The sequence below is a fragment of the Danio rerio genome, chromosome 18 (genome assembly GCF_049306965.1).
Source record: "Danio rerio strain Tuebingen ecotype United States chromosome 18, GRCz12tu, whole genome shotgun sequence".
Classification (NCBI taxonomy): Eukaryota; Metazoa; Chordata; class Actinopteri; order Cypriniformes; family Danionidae; genus Danio; species Danio rerio.
In genome coordinates, this window is record NC_133193.1 from 50,084,663 (window position 1) to 50,103,734 (window position 19,072).

Genomic DNA, 19,072 nt, shown 5'->3' on the forward strand with positions numbered 1-19,072 from the left:
CTATCTATCTATCTATCTATCTATCTATCTATCTATCTATCTATCTATCTATCTATCTATCTATATGACTTAATTTTCAGTCAGCCAGCTCACACGCTTCCGCTGAATTGTCATTCCAATACAAAGTCGATGCATTTGAGATCTGGTTCCTTTAATAATCAATAATCGTCACTGCTTGATTGATATACAATATACAATGGGTCTCAGACCAGACAAAGGGCACTGCTTATATGGTCATTTAATTTACCACAGTGTTACAGGGTTTTCAATGGCGTTTCTGTACTCTGCTGCTGCTCCCGAGAGTGCTGACTATCCTGACAACTTTACTGATTATTTTTAAATTTAATTATATTATCAGTTCTGTTAAGGGAACGTTATGACATTGAAAATAGTTACATTAACCTTTCAGCGGCAGTTTATCGGTGGTTGAAAAACACTTGCTGTGCTATAGCCCATTGAAAGAGTGGCAGAAAGGGAAAATGCAAAATTACAGACAAACACACATCATGGTGTGTTCTACACAATACAAACATGAACTAAATGAAACATAAAAACACATTAAATACCCAGATGATGCACTTATTCCACTAATAAAAAGATGCCACTCTTCTATTTCAAGCTTTTAAAATGTAAAACTAACCTCTCTCAACAGCACCTTCACATGTTAAGCTTTATATAAGTTAAAATCAAAGTTTAACAAAGTTTTTTTTAAAGTTTTCATACAGACTTCAGAGCAGTATTTTAAAACTACACAAGAAACTAAAGCTTGCAAACACAGCATACTGGCATTTTTAGAAAGAAATCAATATCACAGAGGCGATCAATCTCAGCGGTGACATTTGGGGAGAAGGGTCAGGAGTTGTTATTCTCCCCTCTGACCGAACGCAGCAGATCTGGAACAACACACCAGCCAAAACTGTTACCAGCTGACCTCAGACCAGTCCCACTAGCGTCCTGCTTACCACAGCACTGCTCTAAACTGCTCTGGGGTCAGTGAAAGGGTCTGTCTAGAGACAGATCTGTCTGGAGACTGAATGACACAGAAGAGACAGCTTGTGACCCCACTGACCCGTTCTCTAAACACTGTGTGTAGTGAAGATGTAATTGTATAATTTTTGTTTGTTTTACCAGTATAGAAAGAATAAGCCACAATTAAAAGTGTTTAGGAGTCACAATTAAAGTTAATCGCCAGCCCAATATGAAGCGAAGTGTTGTTTTATTAGCGTGAAGGGCTTTATTCTGTGAAAACAACCACACTGGATGTACTTTATCCTGCTTATTACATGGCTACTTGTCAACGAAACATAAAAGTTAGACACAAAATTTTGTTCTGAGCTGTTAGCGAGGGACCACTGTAAACTAAATAAAATAATTTTTGTGGTTCAAAGTATAATTTTTTCAGTGAAGAGGGATTATGGCAAGGCATAATCTTCTCTGATATGTTAATAAAAGAGAGAAACTCTAGGGTGGAGACCGGATTTACATCAGTCCATCCTCCACTTCTCTCTCCCTTTCTCTTTTCTCTTCAACTTCTCACCAATATCCTGTTCCTCAGAGGCTAGCGCGCTAATCTGCTAATGAAATGATTTAGGAAATAAAATTAAGACTGCTCAGCATAAGTCCTTGAAAATAGGAACTAGGCACTAAAAGCATACGGCAAGGATGAGTTCAAATGAAAAAGAAACATCTAGTTCTTCTCTCTTGGCTGAACATGGCGGTGTCAGAGATATGACGGTTCAGAAACCCTGCGGTCTAATAATGGAAACCAGACACAGCGAAATATTAAATCATAAGAAGCTCATCTGAACCTCATTTGGGATGACAGTAAACTGTTTTGCTAGAAGAAGAGAAATGGCGTAAGCTCCTAATTCCGCCTCTTCTGTTTTTGAGAGATAGAGCTCAATCAACGTTCCCTCATCCCATCATTCAAATTAACATCCTCTCCGTTTGCCATCCAAAATGAAGCAAAAAAAGGAGGGGTTAGTGAGAGGAGAGGGTTCGTACAGGTGGTTTGTCAGGCCCACTCACCAGTGTTAACACACTCCCTAATTTTTTACATTTTTTTATTGCAATTTTAAGACGTTGAGTGATCATATGAAGGTTTCTCGGTTCAGATCAGACAGAGAGATGTAAAAAATGTGTTGAGGTGGTTTGTCAAGCCTGTGTGAGGCACACTCAGAAACATTATTGTAAAGCAGGGGTCTCAACTCAAATTGGCAGGGGGCCATTTTAGTTACTGACAATTCATAGGAGAGCCTTTTTAACATTCAGGTACTAGAAAAAAGTGGACAACAGTGGAAAAAGTGGAAAATCTTAGGACAACAGACATGAGGTTTATATTTCAGGCATACCTGTCACCTGTGATAAAGCAGGTTTATCGTGTCACACATCAGCTGTTTAAATATATTTGTGGTTGTTGTGTGTATGGCCGAGCATTAGACTTACACTCAGTCATTCATCCATATATATATATATATATATATATATATATATATATATATATATATGCAGTCCAAACTCTAGCTTATTGTTTCTTGTTGTACATATTAAAGGGGGAGTTTAAATTAAATTGCTATGAAAATAATACAAATAATAGGTTGATTTACTATGTACAAATAACCAGTTGTATTTTACATAGATTGTACATTTGTACATAGTTGTTTACGCAAATCTTAATAAGCATATAAGGGAAATCTATTAAATTAAACCATTAAATGATGATTTGAATCCAATATTAGCAAAATTATCATTTTTGTTACACCACCAGCATAACGTGTAAGCCATGAATAGGCCCACACGGAATCTGCGCGTGGATTGATTCTGTTTATTTACTTGCGTAAATGTGGGTAATTCATATTTATTCAGTTTTGAAATTAATTTCAGTAATATTATCGACTAATAAGAATGTTTATATGATTTATATATGATTTGTTTACTACAGTTTACTTTAATATGGTTTGTAAAGTAATATTTTCCGTCTTTTACTAGATCTATTATATGAGAGGCTTTGTTTACTTAATAAAGTGAATCTCATTGTATTTGCATTGTAAACATTAAATACAAGTTTAAAATGTATTAGCTTTTATTTTTATATATTAAGGTTTAAGTTCTGATACTCCCAAAATCATTCCGCATAAATCTGCAGATTTTTACCAAAATTCTGCGCAGAAATAGCAAAAAATGTCCCCAGATTCCGTCTGGCCCTAGCTATGAAGAAGTGTTTGTACAACAAAATACAAGTGGAATAAAACTGATGATAATCAATATATATAAATATATATATATACAGTTGAAGTCAGCTCAGTTAGCCCCCCTATTTATTTTTTCCCCAATTTCTCTTTAACGGAAGACATTTTTTAAGACACTTGTGTATAGCTTAGAGTGACATTTAAGGCTTTAAAGACTTTCTCCAGAAGAAGAAATATTATCAGACACACTGTGAAAATTTCCTTGCTCTTTTCAACATCGTTAGGAAACTATTTAAAAAAGAAAAGAAAATCAAAGAGGGGCTGATAATTCTGACTTCAACCGTAATATGTCATAGTAATTTGGATACTTAAGTACATTCAATGAAAATCACTTTTGTACTTGTACTTGTGTGCTTGTAAACTGTAGCAATACTTACCTACACTGTGAAAAATATCTGTCAATGAACAGTTTCTGTATTTTGTGATTCACAAGTGCTTTCCATTTATTTACAGTAGTGAACTGCATTATGGGAAGATGAAAACTGAAACTTAGACGCTACAGTTTAACAGTGACTTTTATTGACATTTATAGTATGCAATAATATAATGAATAAGAAATAATATGTAGAGAAATAAGTCTGTAATGTAACAGAAAATGTACTGGCAGATTATTATAAGGCTTTTGTAGCATGATATGCAACACCAACCCAGACAATACATCACTTTAAAAATGAAAAATGCTGATAAAAATTACCTTTTCAAACTTTTCAATGTTAAAAGTTGTTGGAAAAAAGATTAAGGTCCCATAATGCTATTTAAAAGCATAAATGAACAGGGAAAAAAAACATGAATCACAAAATATTGAAAACTGCAGATTGCTACAGCGTACACTAAGATAAAAATATTCATTTATTGATCGATTTATTTATTTTTTAAGGTAAGTGGTTGCAAAACATTTATACAACTCAGGCTAGTTATTAATTTGTACCCCTGTATACACTTCTGGAGAGTGCCAAATGCATCCCAGGAGGTACGTTTTTTGCAGTTTGTTTGTGATGTTTGTAAACAAATTTCGGGAGGAGCATGCGCAGAAGTTTCAGTATCGAATACGTCATTGACAATTATCCCATCATCAAATCAGTTTCTGAGAAACGCCTATATATACCAAAGCTGTCTTACCTGCAGCATCTCACGACTTTAGCATCCCTCCACCACCCCGTCACCTCACCTCTTGCATTACATTTCCGGGGGGAGCGTTCTGGGGCCGGGCTAGATACTTCGCTCGAGTCCCAACTCCTCTTTGTTTTCTTATAAGGGGAATAACTCGAGTTGGGGTGTCTCCTCGAGCTCAGAGCCCTCCCCCCGGACAGCACGCCAAATATGCTTTATACTTAAACGAATGCAAGTGTGAACTCGTGAAACCGATGTGTAAGCTTTTTCAGATCCCAAATACGTCTTGCGAGTGCCATTTACGCCTGCTCTTTTCGGGTAAATCCACCAGAGGCCGCTGTCGACTGACTGACTAATTAAGGCCACCTCCCACCGCCTTCCCTAAACCCAAGTGAAAAGATTTTACCACGTTTTCAGATTTTACCACATTCTCACCCTGTTATTTACTTATTTATTTTTTTGCCTTTTGTTTTAACTGTTTTCTGGAACTGTTCTTCGTCTGACTTAAACCCTGTCGACATAGTCTGCATCTCATATCCCCCGACATAAGTGGCGAGCAACTGGACAAACAGGTAACAGCGAAAAAGCCGTCCACACAGAGGTAAGCGTTCAGCTGGTAAGCACGAAAAGGAACCGAAGCAGTCGAAAGACAAAATGCAGCCATACGTACCTCTGGCTACATAATTCATGGTCTCCAGAAATGTATATAGAGGTACGTTTTCAGCTGTGTTGAATTTATATAAGCTGAATTTAAACAATGAAGTTCAGTTGCACATTACTACATTAAGTTTGCTTGTTTCAATTCAGCCCAAATAAATAGTTTACAGCCATTTACCTTAATTTTTGTAAATCCAATGAATGTTTTTTTACACTGTAAAAACTTGTGCACTTTGATTAATGACAAACAAGAAAATGCCATTGTTCATTCATTTTCTTGTCGGCTTAGTCCCTTTATTAATCTGGGGTCGCCACAGCGGAATGAACCAACAACTTATCCAGCTAGTTTTTACGCAGCAGATGCCCTTCCAGCCACAACCCATCTCTGGGAAACATTCACACACACATTCACACACACTCATACACTACGGACAATTTAGCCTGTACCCAATTCACCTGCAGCATGTCTTTGGACTGTGGGGGAAACCGGAGCACCCGGAGGAAACCCACGCGAAGACAGGGAGAACATGCAAACTATACACAGAAATGCCAACTGAGCCGAGGTTCGAACCAGCGACCTTCTTGCTGTGAGGCGACAGCACTACCTACTGCGCCACTGCCTCGCCCAAAATGCGATTGTGACTAATGATATTTCTAGATGATGCCACTAATGAGCAAATGTGGTTATCTGAATGATGGTGAAATTGAATCACGGAGAGTCTTACCCAGCACAATGAGGTTGACTTGGTTCCAGTGGAACTTGCCGCCGGTCTTGACTTTACAGTGGTATTTTCCAGAGTCAGTCAGCTGCAGATCGCTGATCAGGAGGGATGCGTCTCCGTTCAGATAGTCGCCAGCAAATGAAAGACGACTGGCGTGGTCGTCGTTAGTGTAGACCTCATTGTTGAAGAACGTGATGATCTGCAAAAGTCAAAGAGATGAGCTGATTTTGTATAAATGTTGGTTAACCCTCACGCTGCACTTAAAAAATCTTGTTTGTTATTAGTTCGATAATACTTCTTTACAACACATTAGTTGAGTTTTTTAGGGATTGTTTTATGTTCAGTCTACTTAAATATTTAATAAGTTCACTTAATTCTCTCATGTCGCCTGAACACAAATCGAATGTGTGGAACCCAGCGTTTTTCACAGTGTATCTTTAAAGCAACATTAGCTTTTATTAATCATAACTGGTGTTCATTTCAAATGCCTATTTATTCATTTTTGTTTTCGGCTTAGTCACTTTATTAATCTGAGGTTGCCACAGTGGAATGAACCGCCAACTTATCCAGTATATGTTTTACGCAGTGGATGCCCTTCCAGCTGCAACCTATCACTGGGAAACACTTATACACACTTATTCACACACATACACTACAAAAAATTAAGCTTTCCCTTTAATTATTATTATTATTATTATTATTATTATTATTATTATTATTATTATTATTATTATTATTATTATTATTATTATTCATTCATTCATTTTCTTGTCGGCTTAGTCCCTTTATTAATCCGGGGTCGCCACAGCGAATGAACCGCCAACTTATCCAGCAAGTTTTTACACAGCTGATGCCCTTCCAGCTGCAACCCATCTCTGGGAAACATCCACACACACATTCACACACACACTCTTACGCTACGGACAATTTAGCCTACCCAATTCACCTGTACTGCATGTCTTTGGACTGTGGGGGAAACCGGAGCACTCGGGGGAAACCCATGCAAAGGCAGGGAGAACATACAAACTCCACACAGAAACACCAAATGAGCCGAGGATCAAACCAGCGACCTTCTTGCTGTGAGGCGACAGCACTACCTACTGCGCCACTGCCTCACCCATATTATTATTATTATTATTATTATTATTATTATTATTATTATTATTATTATTATTATTATTATTATTATTATTATTAAGTAGGATGTTGTTTATTTTTTATATATATATATTTTAGAAAAGTTTTAGAAAACTTCTACAATTTGAGACATGTAAACCACTGCAGAAAGTTTTAACCAGCGGGCCCATGCCATATACAGTCCAGATACTTAATAAATAACCTACTATAAATTAAAATAAATACCGTGTGCTCTTTGTTTTCACAAGCTTTGGAGACGTAACATAAATTTTTAAATAGTAGGTCACCTATAGGGCCTGTGTTCAAAATGATATCATTGTTTTCAAAGTGCACTGCGAAGGGAGCACAATTGTAAACATGAAGATCGCTAAAACTGAACTGTAAAAATAGTTTGAAAGCAAATTACACCTAAGATTGATGACCTTAATGCTTTTTTTATTTTTAATAATTCCAACTTTGAATGTTAGAATGTTCTAAATGATTAGGACATAGGGGGGATAAGTGGGAATAGAACACAGCTAGGAACTATGTTTCTAACTACAGCTCCAGAAGTGTAGTTTCAAGTGCTCAAGTTTGCGACGCAGTTTGTGAATGTTCGTTGGAGCGACGGTTTGGGAAATAGCAAATCAACAAACTAAGTTTTTAACAATGGAACTTGCCATCTTAGTAGGCTAACGATGGTTTTGGGAAACACATCCCAGATTAGTTTTTTTCTTTTCGTGTGATGGGAATTTTGTGACGAGAGTAGCGACTCCTCTATAGGGCAAAAGAGTATTTCTAATATAAGAAGCTCTACCTGTGCCCAGTCCCCATGGAAAATATGCTAAATGGCTGTCGCACACACACACACACACACACACACACACACACACACACACACACACACACACACACACACACACACACACACACACACACACATACGGCTACCGACACACACAAGGTTTGACTGTGACAGGCTCCTGAATGCCTGCGGTAAAAGACTAAACACTGATGCCACCACACATCAGCAGACCTGCAGTCCAGTTCACCTGCCAGAGCTGTCACACACACACACACACACACACACATACACACACACACACACACACACACACACACACACACACACACACACACACACACACACACACACACACACACACACACACACACAGACATGTCCACACATATGCAAGCACACTCACAGACACACACACACACACAAATCCATGCTTGGGCACACACACACACACACACACACACACACACACACACACACACACACACACACACAAACACATGGACACACTCATAAAATTTCACTCAAATTTCAGCACACACACACACACACACACACACATACACACACACACACACACACACACACAGACACATAGACATACTCACACATTCATAGACACATGCGCAAACATCAGCACACACACATTCACATACACACACACACACACACACACACACACACACACACACACACACACACACAAGTCCACACATTTGCGCGCACACTTACAGACACACACACACAGACATATGCACGCATAGGCACACACACTCGCAGACATCAGAACATGCATATGTCAGCACATGGACACACAAAACCCCACAGATACACACTTTTGCAAACACCACACACACATCTGCGTACACTCACACACACATCAGCACATGCACAAACACAAACATTAGCACAAGGACAAACAACACCCACACACAAACACCCACATACACACACACACATAAACACATCAACGCACAGACATCAGCACACATTCACATCAACGCACACGCACAAACACGCGTTGGGACATGCACACACACACACACACACACACACACACACACACACACACACACACACACACACACACACACACATGATTAGTAGATGATACACGCACACTCTCTCTCTCTCACACACACACACACACACACACACACACACACACACAATAAATGTATGATACTCTCTCCTGCGCAGCTGATTTGCATGTCTGGCAGAGCATCAGTGATTGTGAGTGTGTGCGTCCTGTACTGTATCTCTGACAGTCCTAACATGATGCTCTTTGTCACGTTGATGCTCTCTGTCAGCTTCTAATTGACACTGGCAGAGTAATCTTCAGTCTGAGTCACGGGTTAAAGCTGCACTTCAAAGAAAGCGCTTGTTAGCATTAGCTAAGATGTAATGTAGCTGCAGAGAGCAATTTGTTAGCATTTCTGTTGACGAGATTGGCACATGAAGAATCTGTGAGTCAAACCCAGAGACTGTTCTGAGGTGACATATACTGCAGTATAATCTCTACAATGACATTCGTTCATTTTATTTTCGGTTTAGTCATTTTATTAATCCGGGGTCGCCACAGCGGAATGAGCCACCAATTCACCCAGCATATGTTTTACGCAGCGCATGCACTTCCAGCTGCAACCCAGCACTGGGAAACACCCATACACTCATACACTACGGCTAGCTTGTTCCATTCACCTATAGTAAATGTGTTTGGACTGTGGGGGAAACCAGAGCACCAGGAGGAAACCCACGCCAACATGGGAGAACATGCAAACTCCACACAGAAATGCCAACTGACCCAGCCGAGGCTCGAACCAGCGACCTTCTTGCTGAGAGGCAATTGTGCTACTCACTGCACCACTGTGATGCCAAAATTCATTCATTCATTTATAATGTCACAGATCATTTCGGTTTCATTTAATGTTATTACATTTTTTTGTAATAAACAAACAAAATAACATTAATAAAACACAGTTCAATAAAAATAAAAAATGATATAAAAAATTATATAAAAACAGATAAATAAAAAAATTGTAACATCTATAATTTTTTTAACAATTTAAATTCCAATCCTATTACACAGCATAACAATTTTTATTTTTTTAATAAACAAAAGCTGCACAAACATATTCAATAGGAATACATGGCAATTTTCAACTGAAACAGACAATGTAGTTACAGTATCTAACCAGCAGGGAATTACTAGACCACGCTAATAAACAGTTTTTGACTAATAACAGGACACAATATTCACCCACCATTTTCTTTTTTTCTGATAAAAAATTCATTCATTAAGACAGAAAAGACCTCATTCCGTCACATTATTTCTATTTCAATTAATTTTAGTACATTTTTCATTGTATCACAGTTTAATAAGAATATAAAGACAATAATAAAAATAATATAATAACAATAAAAAATAATTAAATTAAATTAAAAAACATATAACATGAGTTTTAAATCATTCATTTATTCATTTACTTTTCAGCTTAGTCCCTTTATTAATCCGGGGTCGCCACAGTGGAATGAACCGCCAACTTATCCAGCATATTTTTATGCAGCAGATGAATAAATAAATAAATAATTAAATAAATAAAAGGATCGCTTAAACAACACAATGAAACTCTAAGTGTTCTCTTTATTTTTTTAGCAATATATTTCAATGAATCTTATTTAGTTTTTATTATTTAGTTTTGATTGCATCACAAATAGGTCAATAAATTAAAATAAAAAAAAATAAAAATAAAATAAAAAAAAACAATAAATAAAATGAATAAAAATACAAAAAAAATTAAAAATTAAATAATTTTTTATAAAACAAAATTAAATAATAAAAAATAAAATAATAAAATGAAATGAAATAAAAAAGAAGATAAAAATTAAATAAAAAATTAAATTAAAAAATATAAATTAAAAATATATTTATTTGAAAAAGTCAAGTGACTGAACACGAGAAATGAATGCTAAAGAGTTGCAAAACTATTTTACATTTTTCACAATATTTAGAAATGTTGCTGTATTTTTAACAGCCTTAATGTACAAAAGCTGCACATGTGTATTTAATTATTATACTTGGCAACTTTCAACTGAAAAAGAGGGCGTAGTTACAGCATCTAACCAGCAGGGGCTTACTAGGCCACGTTAACACTAGCATTTTGATTAGCATTCTTGTAAATACAACCCCTCAGAGTCTACAACACACAACTAAACAAGCTTGTGGCCTAATGTTGACAAGCCAAACCCTTCTAAGTTACAAACGCCTCACAGCAGAACAAAGCAATGACTTATTCATCGTGCCGGAGGCTGGGTTTTTACTTCTAATCAAACTTTCAGACATTTGATTTCTAATTAACGACATTAAATATTGCATGCCATGAGAAACTCGCCCCTGAGTCTTCCAAGATCCGACTTTCCTTTTCTGTCTTTTGAAACGAAATCTCAGCAGATTACGAACAGATCAGTGTTACACTTTCAAACAAAGAGCTCTGCCTGTGTGTGTGTGGGAATAAAAACCCTTATCAGATAATTCAATTAATCTGAAAGTATATCATCAGACTGACATGCATCGACGTCCCCCTGATGAATTATGGTGCATGAAGCATATCTCCGAACACTCTGAAGCCGCTCAAACAATGTTGAAGCTTCACAGGGAAAAGATTCGCACTTCGGGCTGATAAGACAAAAGCTCTTATCTGGATGTGTTTATGCAAGAGGAGGGAGAAAGAGAATAAGAGAGAGAGACGTGTTTCAGGCCGGTGTGTGTTTCTAACAGAGATGCGGATTTTAGACCTGACAGGACAGCAGGAACACAGAGACACACTGCACTCTAATAGAAGACCTGATAGGGGTTGCTAGGGTGTTTCAAGTGGTTGCTAGGGTGTTCTGAGAGACTGGGAGGTGATAAGTTTAAAATTTCATGATCAAGACTGGCTGACAAACAAAATCAAATATAGAATAAAAAAGGACTGAGAGAGGTGCAGCTTTAATTATCTATTCATTCATTTTCGTTTCGGCTTAGTCCCTTTATTAATCAGGGGTTGCCACAGCGGAATGAACCACGAACTTATGCAGCATATGTTTGATGCCCTTGGATGCCCTTTTAGCTGCAAACCATCTCTGGGAAACATCCATACACTCTCATTCACACTCATACACTACAGACAATTTAGCCGACCCAATTCGCCTGTACCGTATGTATTTGGGAAACCAGAGTACCCGGAGGAAACCCATGCGGACACAGGGAGAACATGCAAACTCCACACAGAAATGGCAACTGAGCGACCAGCGACCTTCTGGATGTGTGGTGACAGCACTACCTGCGCTACCGTGTCGCCCATTATACAATAATGGGTGATACAATATACAATAATAATATTAATAATAATAACATGTATTATTCTTTTTGTTATTATTATTATTAATATTATTATTATTATTGTTGTTGTTGTTGTTGTTGTTTTTATTATTACTATTATTATTATTATTATTACTATTAATTGTTGTTATTATTATTATTATTATTATTATTATTAATAATATTATTATTACTATTAATTATTATTATTATTATTATTATTATTATTATTATTAATATTATTATTACTATTAATTATTATTATTATTATTATTATTATTATTATTACTATTAATTATTATTAAAATAATAATTATTATTATTATTATTATTGTTGTTATCACTATTATTATTATTATTATTATTAATATTATTATTGTTATTTTTAGGTGACGCAGTGGCGCAGTAGGTAGTGCTGTCGTCTCACAGAAAGTGGGTCGCTGGGTCGCAGGTTCAAGCCTCGGCTGGGTCAGTTGCCGTTTCTGTTTGAAGTTTGTATGTTCTCCCTGCATTCCTGTGGGTTTCCTCCGGGTGCTCCGTTTTCCCCCACAGTCCAAAGACATGAGGTACAGGTGTATTGGGTAGGCTTAATTGTCCGTTGTGTGTGTGTGTGTGTGTGTGTGTGTGTGAATGTTTCCCAGAGATGGGTTGCGGCTGGAAGGGCATCCGCTGCATAAAAATGTGCTAGATAAGTTGCCGGTTCATTCCGCTGTGGCGACCCCGGATTAATAAAGGGACTAAGCCAACAAGAAAATTAATGTTATTATTATATATATATTATTTATTATTTAAATTATATATATTATTTAATAATAATAATAATAATAATAATTATTATTATTATTATTATTATTATTTTTAGTAGTAGTAATATTAGTATTATTATTATTACTTCAGCAACCCTCTGGCCTTACTCAGTGTAAATGAATATGAGCCAGCCAATCACCTCACTCGAATCCAATAGAAAATACGAATTTAAGCTCAGATTTCATAGACGAGACCCATAGATTTTGACATTCTGTTGAAATCTGTGTAAAACTCACACCTGAGCAATGCTCGTGACTTCATTCTCCATATAAGAGACATCTTTAAGCTGCCATCACCAAAAAAGGCCTTTTATATAAAGTATTAAATATGTTTCATTCGTTCATTTTCTCATCAGCTTAGTCCCTTTAATTATCCGGGGTCACAACAGCGGAATGAACCGCCAACTTATCCAGTAAGTTTTTATGCAGCGGATGCCCTTCCAGCAGCAACCCATCCCTGGGAAATAAATACATTTCAGTAGTTCAGTAATTTCTCCTTGTGTCATTTCATTGTTTAAACACATAATGTTTTGAGTTTTTTGTTGTTGTTGTATTTTTATGTTTGTATTGTTACTGAAATCTGGTTTAATTCCATGTTACAAATTTTAAAAACAAGGTGAAGCATAGAAGATCTCTCACCACTCGCTGTTTGACATTGGGTTTCTGCAGGAGCCATTCGATGTCCAGCGATTGCCCATTGGACTGCCAGAACTGATGATGGCATGGCAACGTGCCGTTGTCCCCAACAACCCGCTTCATCTCAGTCTCAGCCCCGGCCGACAGCAAACTCAACAACACTACAGAGAAAAAACAAACAGAGCATTTCTATGAGATAATGTGATGGTGGACAATTACACATCCAGGAGATATTTATATGCAATATATACTGTACAAAGCCAGAAAACTGTTATCAGAAAGTCAGCTTACAGTTATCATATGTCAATATACCGTTATTTATTTACAGTTTGTTTACTCTAGCATTTTTGCAGTATTTAGTTCTGAATCACAGCCATATTTACAGTCTATCAAAGTGCAAAAATACTGCTGAACGGTTAGCAAAATCGCCACTCTCTCAAACAAGGCCTCAATGAAGCCGTGGCTCTCTCTGCCACAGGGATCCTGGCTAATTTACTGGAGGCTGTTGGACATCGCCGCAGGCTCGAGTAGCATTACAGACAGGCGTCGTGGGGATTTGCAGACTAGTGAGGTCCCACGAGGCGGGAATAGGACGAGATGCGCAATTCCCCTCCACCTGGTGAGAGGAGCTCGCAATACAAACAATGCGGCATAACTCACAGCTTCAGCCGTCTCACATGTGCAACAACCAACTGATATTTCTGGAGCTCTGGCATTAGCATAACATTACACATAATCTGCTGTCGAATATCGCAAATAGCTGCAGCTCTATGAGCGACCATGCTCGCAAAACACATACGTCCTGCTTCTGTAAATATTATGACACTTCCTCATTTTAGCTGCTCAGCCCGAGGGAACTGGAAAGGGAGTGAGCTGCACTGCTAAACGCAGGGGTTTAAGATTGATGGACGTGCCGGGTTAAAGTGTGTTTTGTCTGGCTGTGCTCGTTTGGCTATCGCCGTGTCATGCTAGGAATGCATGTGCCACGTGTCGCTGGCCAAAGCATGGCGCGTGATGAGTTGACTGACATGCATGAGTGACTGTCCGCGGCCTGTGAAACACCACCTGTGCCAAAACACCGGTCATGCAGGATCAGGCCGACTGTAATGCATCCTATTTACTCTTCCTGAAGTTCACCAGGGTAAAACTACACCATACAATTAAAGACATACTTATTAGCCATCCTGTCCCTGCTGAAAAATCCAGCTTAAACCAGCCTAGGCTGGTTGGCTGGTTTTAGCTGGTCGACCAGGCTGGTTTTAGAGGGGTTTTGGCCATTTCCAGGCTGGTTTCCAGCCATTTCCAGCCTGGTCTTAGCTGGTCAGGCTGGGAGATGACCAGCTAAAACCAGCTTGACCAGCCTAGCCAAGCTGGGAGTCCAGCCAAAACCAGCTATATCCAGCTTAAACCAGGCTGGTTTTAGCTGGATTTGGCTGGTAATTTTCTTGCCTGAACAGCTAAGACCAGGCTGGAAATGGCTGGAAACCAGCCTGGAAGTGGCCAAAACCCCTCTAAAACCAGCCTGGTAGACCAGCTAAAACCAGCCAACCAGCCTAGGCTGGTTTAAGCTGGATTTTTCAGCAGGGGTGGATTTTGTTTTAAATGTTTGTAGTGCCAAACACACATTATTGTTTTCTAGTAGCCTAAACTAGATGTTTTCTAAATAGGTTTACCAGAGGGCCCCAAGGCTGCAATGAAATACAAGTCAAAGTAAATTTAAAAATCACTTCTTTCTTCTTTTATTTGCGTTTTCCATACTGTATCAACTTTTTCTGATTTTCGGTTGTATTTCAAAGTAACATTTTAGATGATATATATTTTAGGGCCCTATTATACAACCGGCGCAATGTGGCGCAAGGCGTGACGCAATGGTTGTTTGCTAGTTTCAGCTCGGCGCAAGAGTCGTTTTGACGTTTTTCGCTACGCTGTTTAAATAGCAAATGCATTTGCGCTCATATGTGCGCCTATAGGCGTTCTGGTCTAAAAAGGGAGGAGTGTTGAGGTGTATTGCTGGCGCGTTGCTATTTTGAGAAACTATAATAGATTTTTCAATAGACCAGAACAAAGTCGGTCTATTGTCCAGTGCAAAGCGCGTTAGTTGTGCGCCACGCTTAAGGCTGATTTATACTTCTGCGTCAAATGCATGCGTATGCTGCAGCGCTGACGCATAGCCCTTCGCCGTGGCCGTCGGCGTCGCTGACGTGCACCTCTCAAAAAATGTAACTACACGTAGCAACGACGCGTAGCGCAAGCCCTGTGATTGGTAGCGCTGACGAGTCTGGGCGGGACTGAGAGCTGCACGAATGGTGCGAGCCTGATGGAGCGATTGTTTACAAGCGTGAAGTCCCGTGAAGGAGCTCCGGAAAGAAATTCGCAGATTTTTACCTAAATTCCCCACATAATGGCAAAAAACATTTTCACAGATTCCGTCTGGCCCTATATGGGATAACTAAAGAAACTGCTGTTTAAAGGAATAAATACAATCCCAGAGCTTGTGTCCACCTGGGTTTGACCTATGCATTTTAACTGTGACAAAGAAAAATGTTTTTACAAGTGACTGTCTGGTTAACACTGGAAGATATTAGAGGGTAGTATTCCCATGAACTGTGGTGTCCTCTTTGCTTCAATGAATCTGCATTATTCTGGCAAATAATACCTTTCATGCATTAAATCAGATAAGTTTCACTCTAAGTGTTTTGTTTTAAAAGATATTGTTTAATGTCCAGTTGTTTGAAACTGCTGTTTAAAAAAAGATTATTAAAGTCCTTGTTAAGATGATCAAATTGTTTAAATGTACATGTTTTATTGTGTTTTGTATGATGCATTGTCTATTGTGAGATTATTGTTAATCTGCATTGTGGCTCCACACTGCTGAACAGGAAATTTAATTACATTTTTCTCAATCCATACTTGTTGAGTTTAATTAACATTATTGCTTGTAATCTGTTGCCTTAATTTAATTGTGTAGATATAAAGCAATATTTTCTAGAGCTGATGACCACAGGCTCCACACATTTCATGTTAAATCTAAATAAAAGCATTGAGTAGTTTTCATTAACATCGTGTCAGTTTTTCTGTTCAATTTAATTAATATTTTTGTTTAAAATTTGCTAATTTCTTTATGTACTTTTTGTGGTTACTCAATTTAATTGACTAATTTTAAATAAGCTAATTTGATTAATTGTTACTCAATCCATATATGTTGAATTTAATTAAGGCTTAACCATTTAATAAAGGCTTAACCATGTTGATTCGGCAAGCTAGGGTAATTGGGATTATTATTAGTTTGTTGTGTGGACAATCCAAAAAAAAAAAAAAAAAAATATATATATATATATATATATATATATATATATATATATATATATATATATATATATATATATATATATATATATATATATATATATATTGCTTAAGGGGTCTCATAATATTGATTTTAAAATAGGTTTAAAAACATTAAAAACAGTTTTTTTCTAGCTGAAATGAAACAAATAAGACTTTCTCCAGAAGAAAAAAAAATAATATCAGACATACTGTGAAAATTTCCTTGCTCTGTTCAACATCATTTAGGAAATATAAAAAAAAATTAAAAAAACAGGCAAAGGGAGGGCTAATGATTCTGACTTTAACTGTATATAACTGTCCTCGTTAATGAAGGAGACTTGAACCCAAATAATATATATATATATATATATATATATATATATATATATATATATATATATATATATATATATATATATATATATATATATATATATATTATTTGGGTTCAAGTCTCCTTCATTAACGAGGAGGAGGCAGGCTTTATGACTTGTACTGCAGCCAGCCCCCAGGAGGCGATCTAACGGCCGAGACCTTCACTCAAAAGCAGGCTTGCGGCACACTTAGTATATATAATAAAAAGTAACTAACTATTTACTTGAGTAATTTTTTCATCAAATACTTTTTTCCTTTTACTCGAGTAACTTTTAAGATAGCTACTTTTACTTGAGTAGAAATTTCGGCAAGTACTTTTACTTGAGTATAGATTTTGGACACTCTACCCACCTCTGGCTATTTGTATACTATACAATATTTGGTAGCCTATAGCATAAAGAAATGGACATCTTTTTTTCACTTAAAAGCAAAGCCACCATCAATAGTTTGACCCTTGATGCAGGCGTTTGTGTTTGGCATACTTCCCCACGATCTTCTCCTCTATCTCCTTCTGTTCCTACAAATAAAAGAGCATGGCTCATCCACCTGCGCACGTTATCCTTCAAACAGCAAGAAGCGAATTAGCATAATGTGGGAATGTTGATATATAGGCAGTACCTGCGCTCATTCTGAGAGAGCTTTAATGAGAAGAAAGCCAGATCTGCACGGGTCTCTTCAGGCCACATCCTCAAGTCATTCTCATTAAAGTTGTGTTTCGGATTCAGCTCTATGATCTCAAAGGGCTCCATAGGCTGCAGGCGGTGAGAAGAATTAGAGAAATGGCTGTGCTGCTGTGGCTCTTTGTCTCTTCGCATGAGGAAAATGCTGAAGTAAAACAGTGAGTCAGCAGAAAGCAGCGTGAGCTCCCCTGCAGTCAGGCCTGCTCATGACTCTTTAATGCAGCGCTCGCGTCCTCCATCATCCGCTGTGATCTACACAGTCAGACGTAGGTGTGTGTGTGTGTGTGAAACATTCAATTGATTTCAGGAAGGATGGTATGGCTCGATAGTGTAGACACAAGAACAATATGGGTGTTTGTGAAAGTCACATTGAAAAGTTTGACTTTTTTCTACTGTCGGCTTTTGGGCAAACTATTCCTCATACCATTTTGAATTATGAAAAGTATTTTTTAGTGTTTTGCTGTACACTACCTGACAGACATCTTAACTATTATCCAAGTTTTAAGAACAACAAATAATAACTTGACTTCTAGTTGATCATTTGGTATCAGAAGTGGCTTAAATAAAAGGTAAAGGCCTCTAGATTACGCTTATTTTTCCAAAATAAAATATGATCATGCCATGATTTTTAATTATTTAATTAAGAAAGTAAGGTCTGACTTTGCTTAGACAAAAGTCTTGTCAATTAACAGGAATAATGTCCAGTATAGAATATAAAGTTATGCTGCAGTGGAGAAAGAATGAATATTGTGTCTGACTCCATCATGTGCTTGGAGGACTGCATCCATACATCTCTGACATGACTCAAATCACTGATTAATAAAGTCATCTGGAATGGTGAAGAAAGCGTTCTTGCAGGACTCCCACAGTTCATCAAGATCCTTTGGATTTATCTTTAATGCCTCCTTCTCCATCTTACCCCAGACATGCTCAATAATGTTTAAGTCTGGTGACTGGGCTGGCCAATCCTGGAGCACCTTCTTTGCTTTCAGGAGCTTTGATGTGGAGGTTGAAGTATGAGAAGGAGCGATATCCTGCTGGAGAATTGTCCCTCTCCTGTGGTTTGTAATATAATGGGCAGCACAAATGTCTTGATACCTCAGGCTGTTGATGTTGCCATCCACTCTGCAGATCACTTGCACGCCCCCACACTGAATATAACCCCAGACCATGATTTTCACTTCACCAAACTTGACTGATTTCTGTGAAAATTGTTGGTCTATGCAGGTTCCA

The 19,072-nt window shown here is 37.6% G+C and overlaps 1 protein-coding gene across 1 annotated transcript in view; it reads right to left on the reverse strand.

The window, feature by feature from the left end:
* clmpb (CXADR like membrane protein b) overlaps positions 1–19,072 on the reverse strand; it is a 155,320-nt gene that overhangs the window by 27,457 nt on the left and 108,791 nt on the right. Inside the window, exons 2-3 of the mRNA XM_073929724.1 lie at positions 13,461–13,618; positions 5,741–5,936 (exon numbers count right to left, since the gene is read on the reverse strand). Of these exons, the coding sequence (XP_073785825.1) occupies positions 5,741–5,936; positions 13,461–13,618 (354 nt within the window). The remainder of the gene's footprint in view (positions 1–5,740; positions 5,937–13,460; positions 13,619–19,072) is intronic.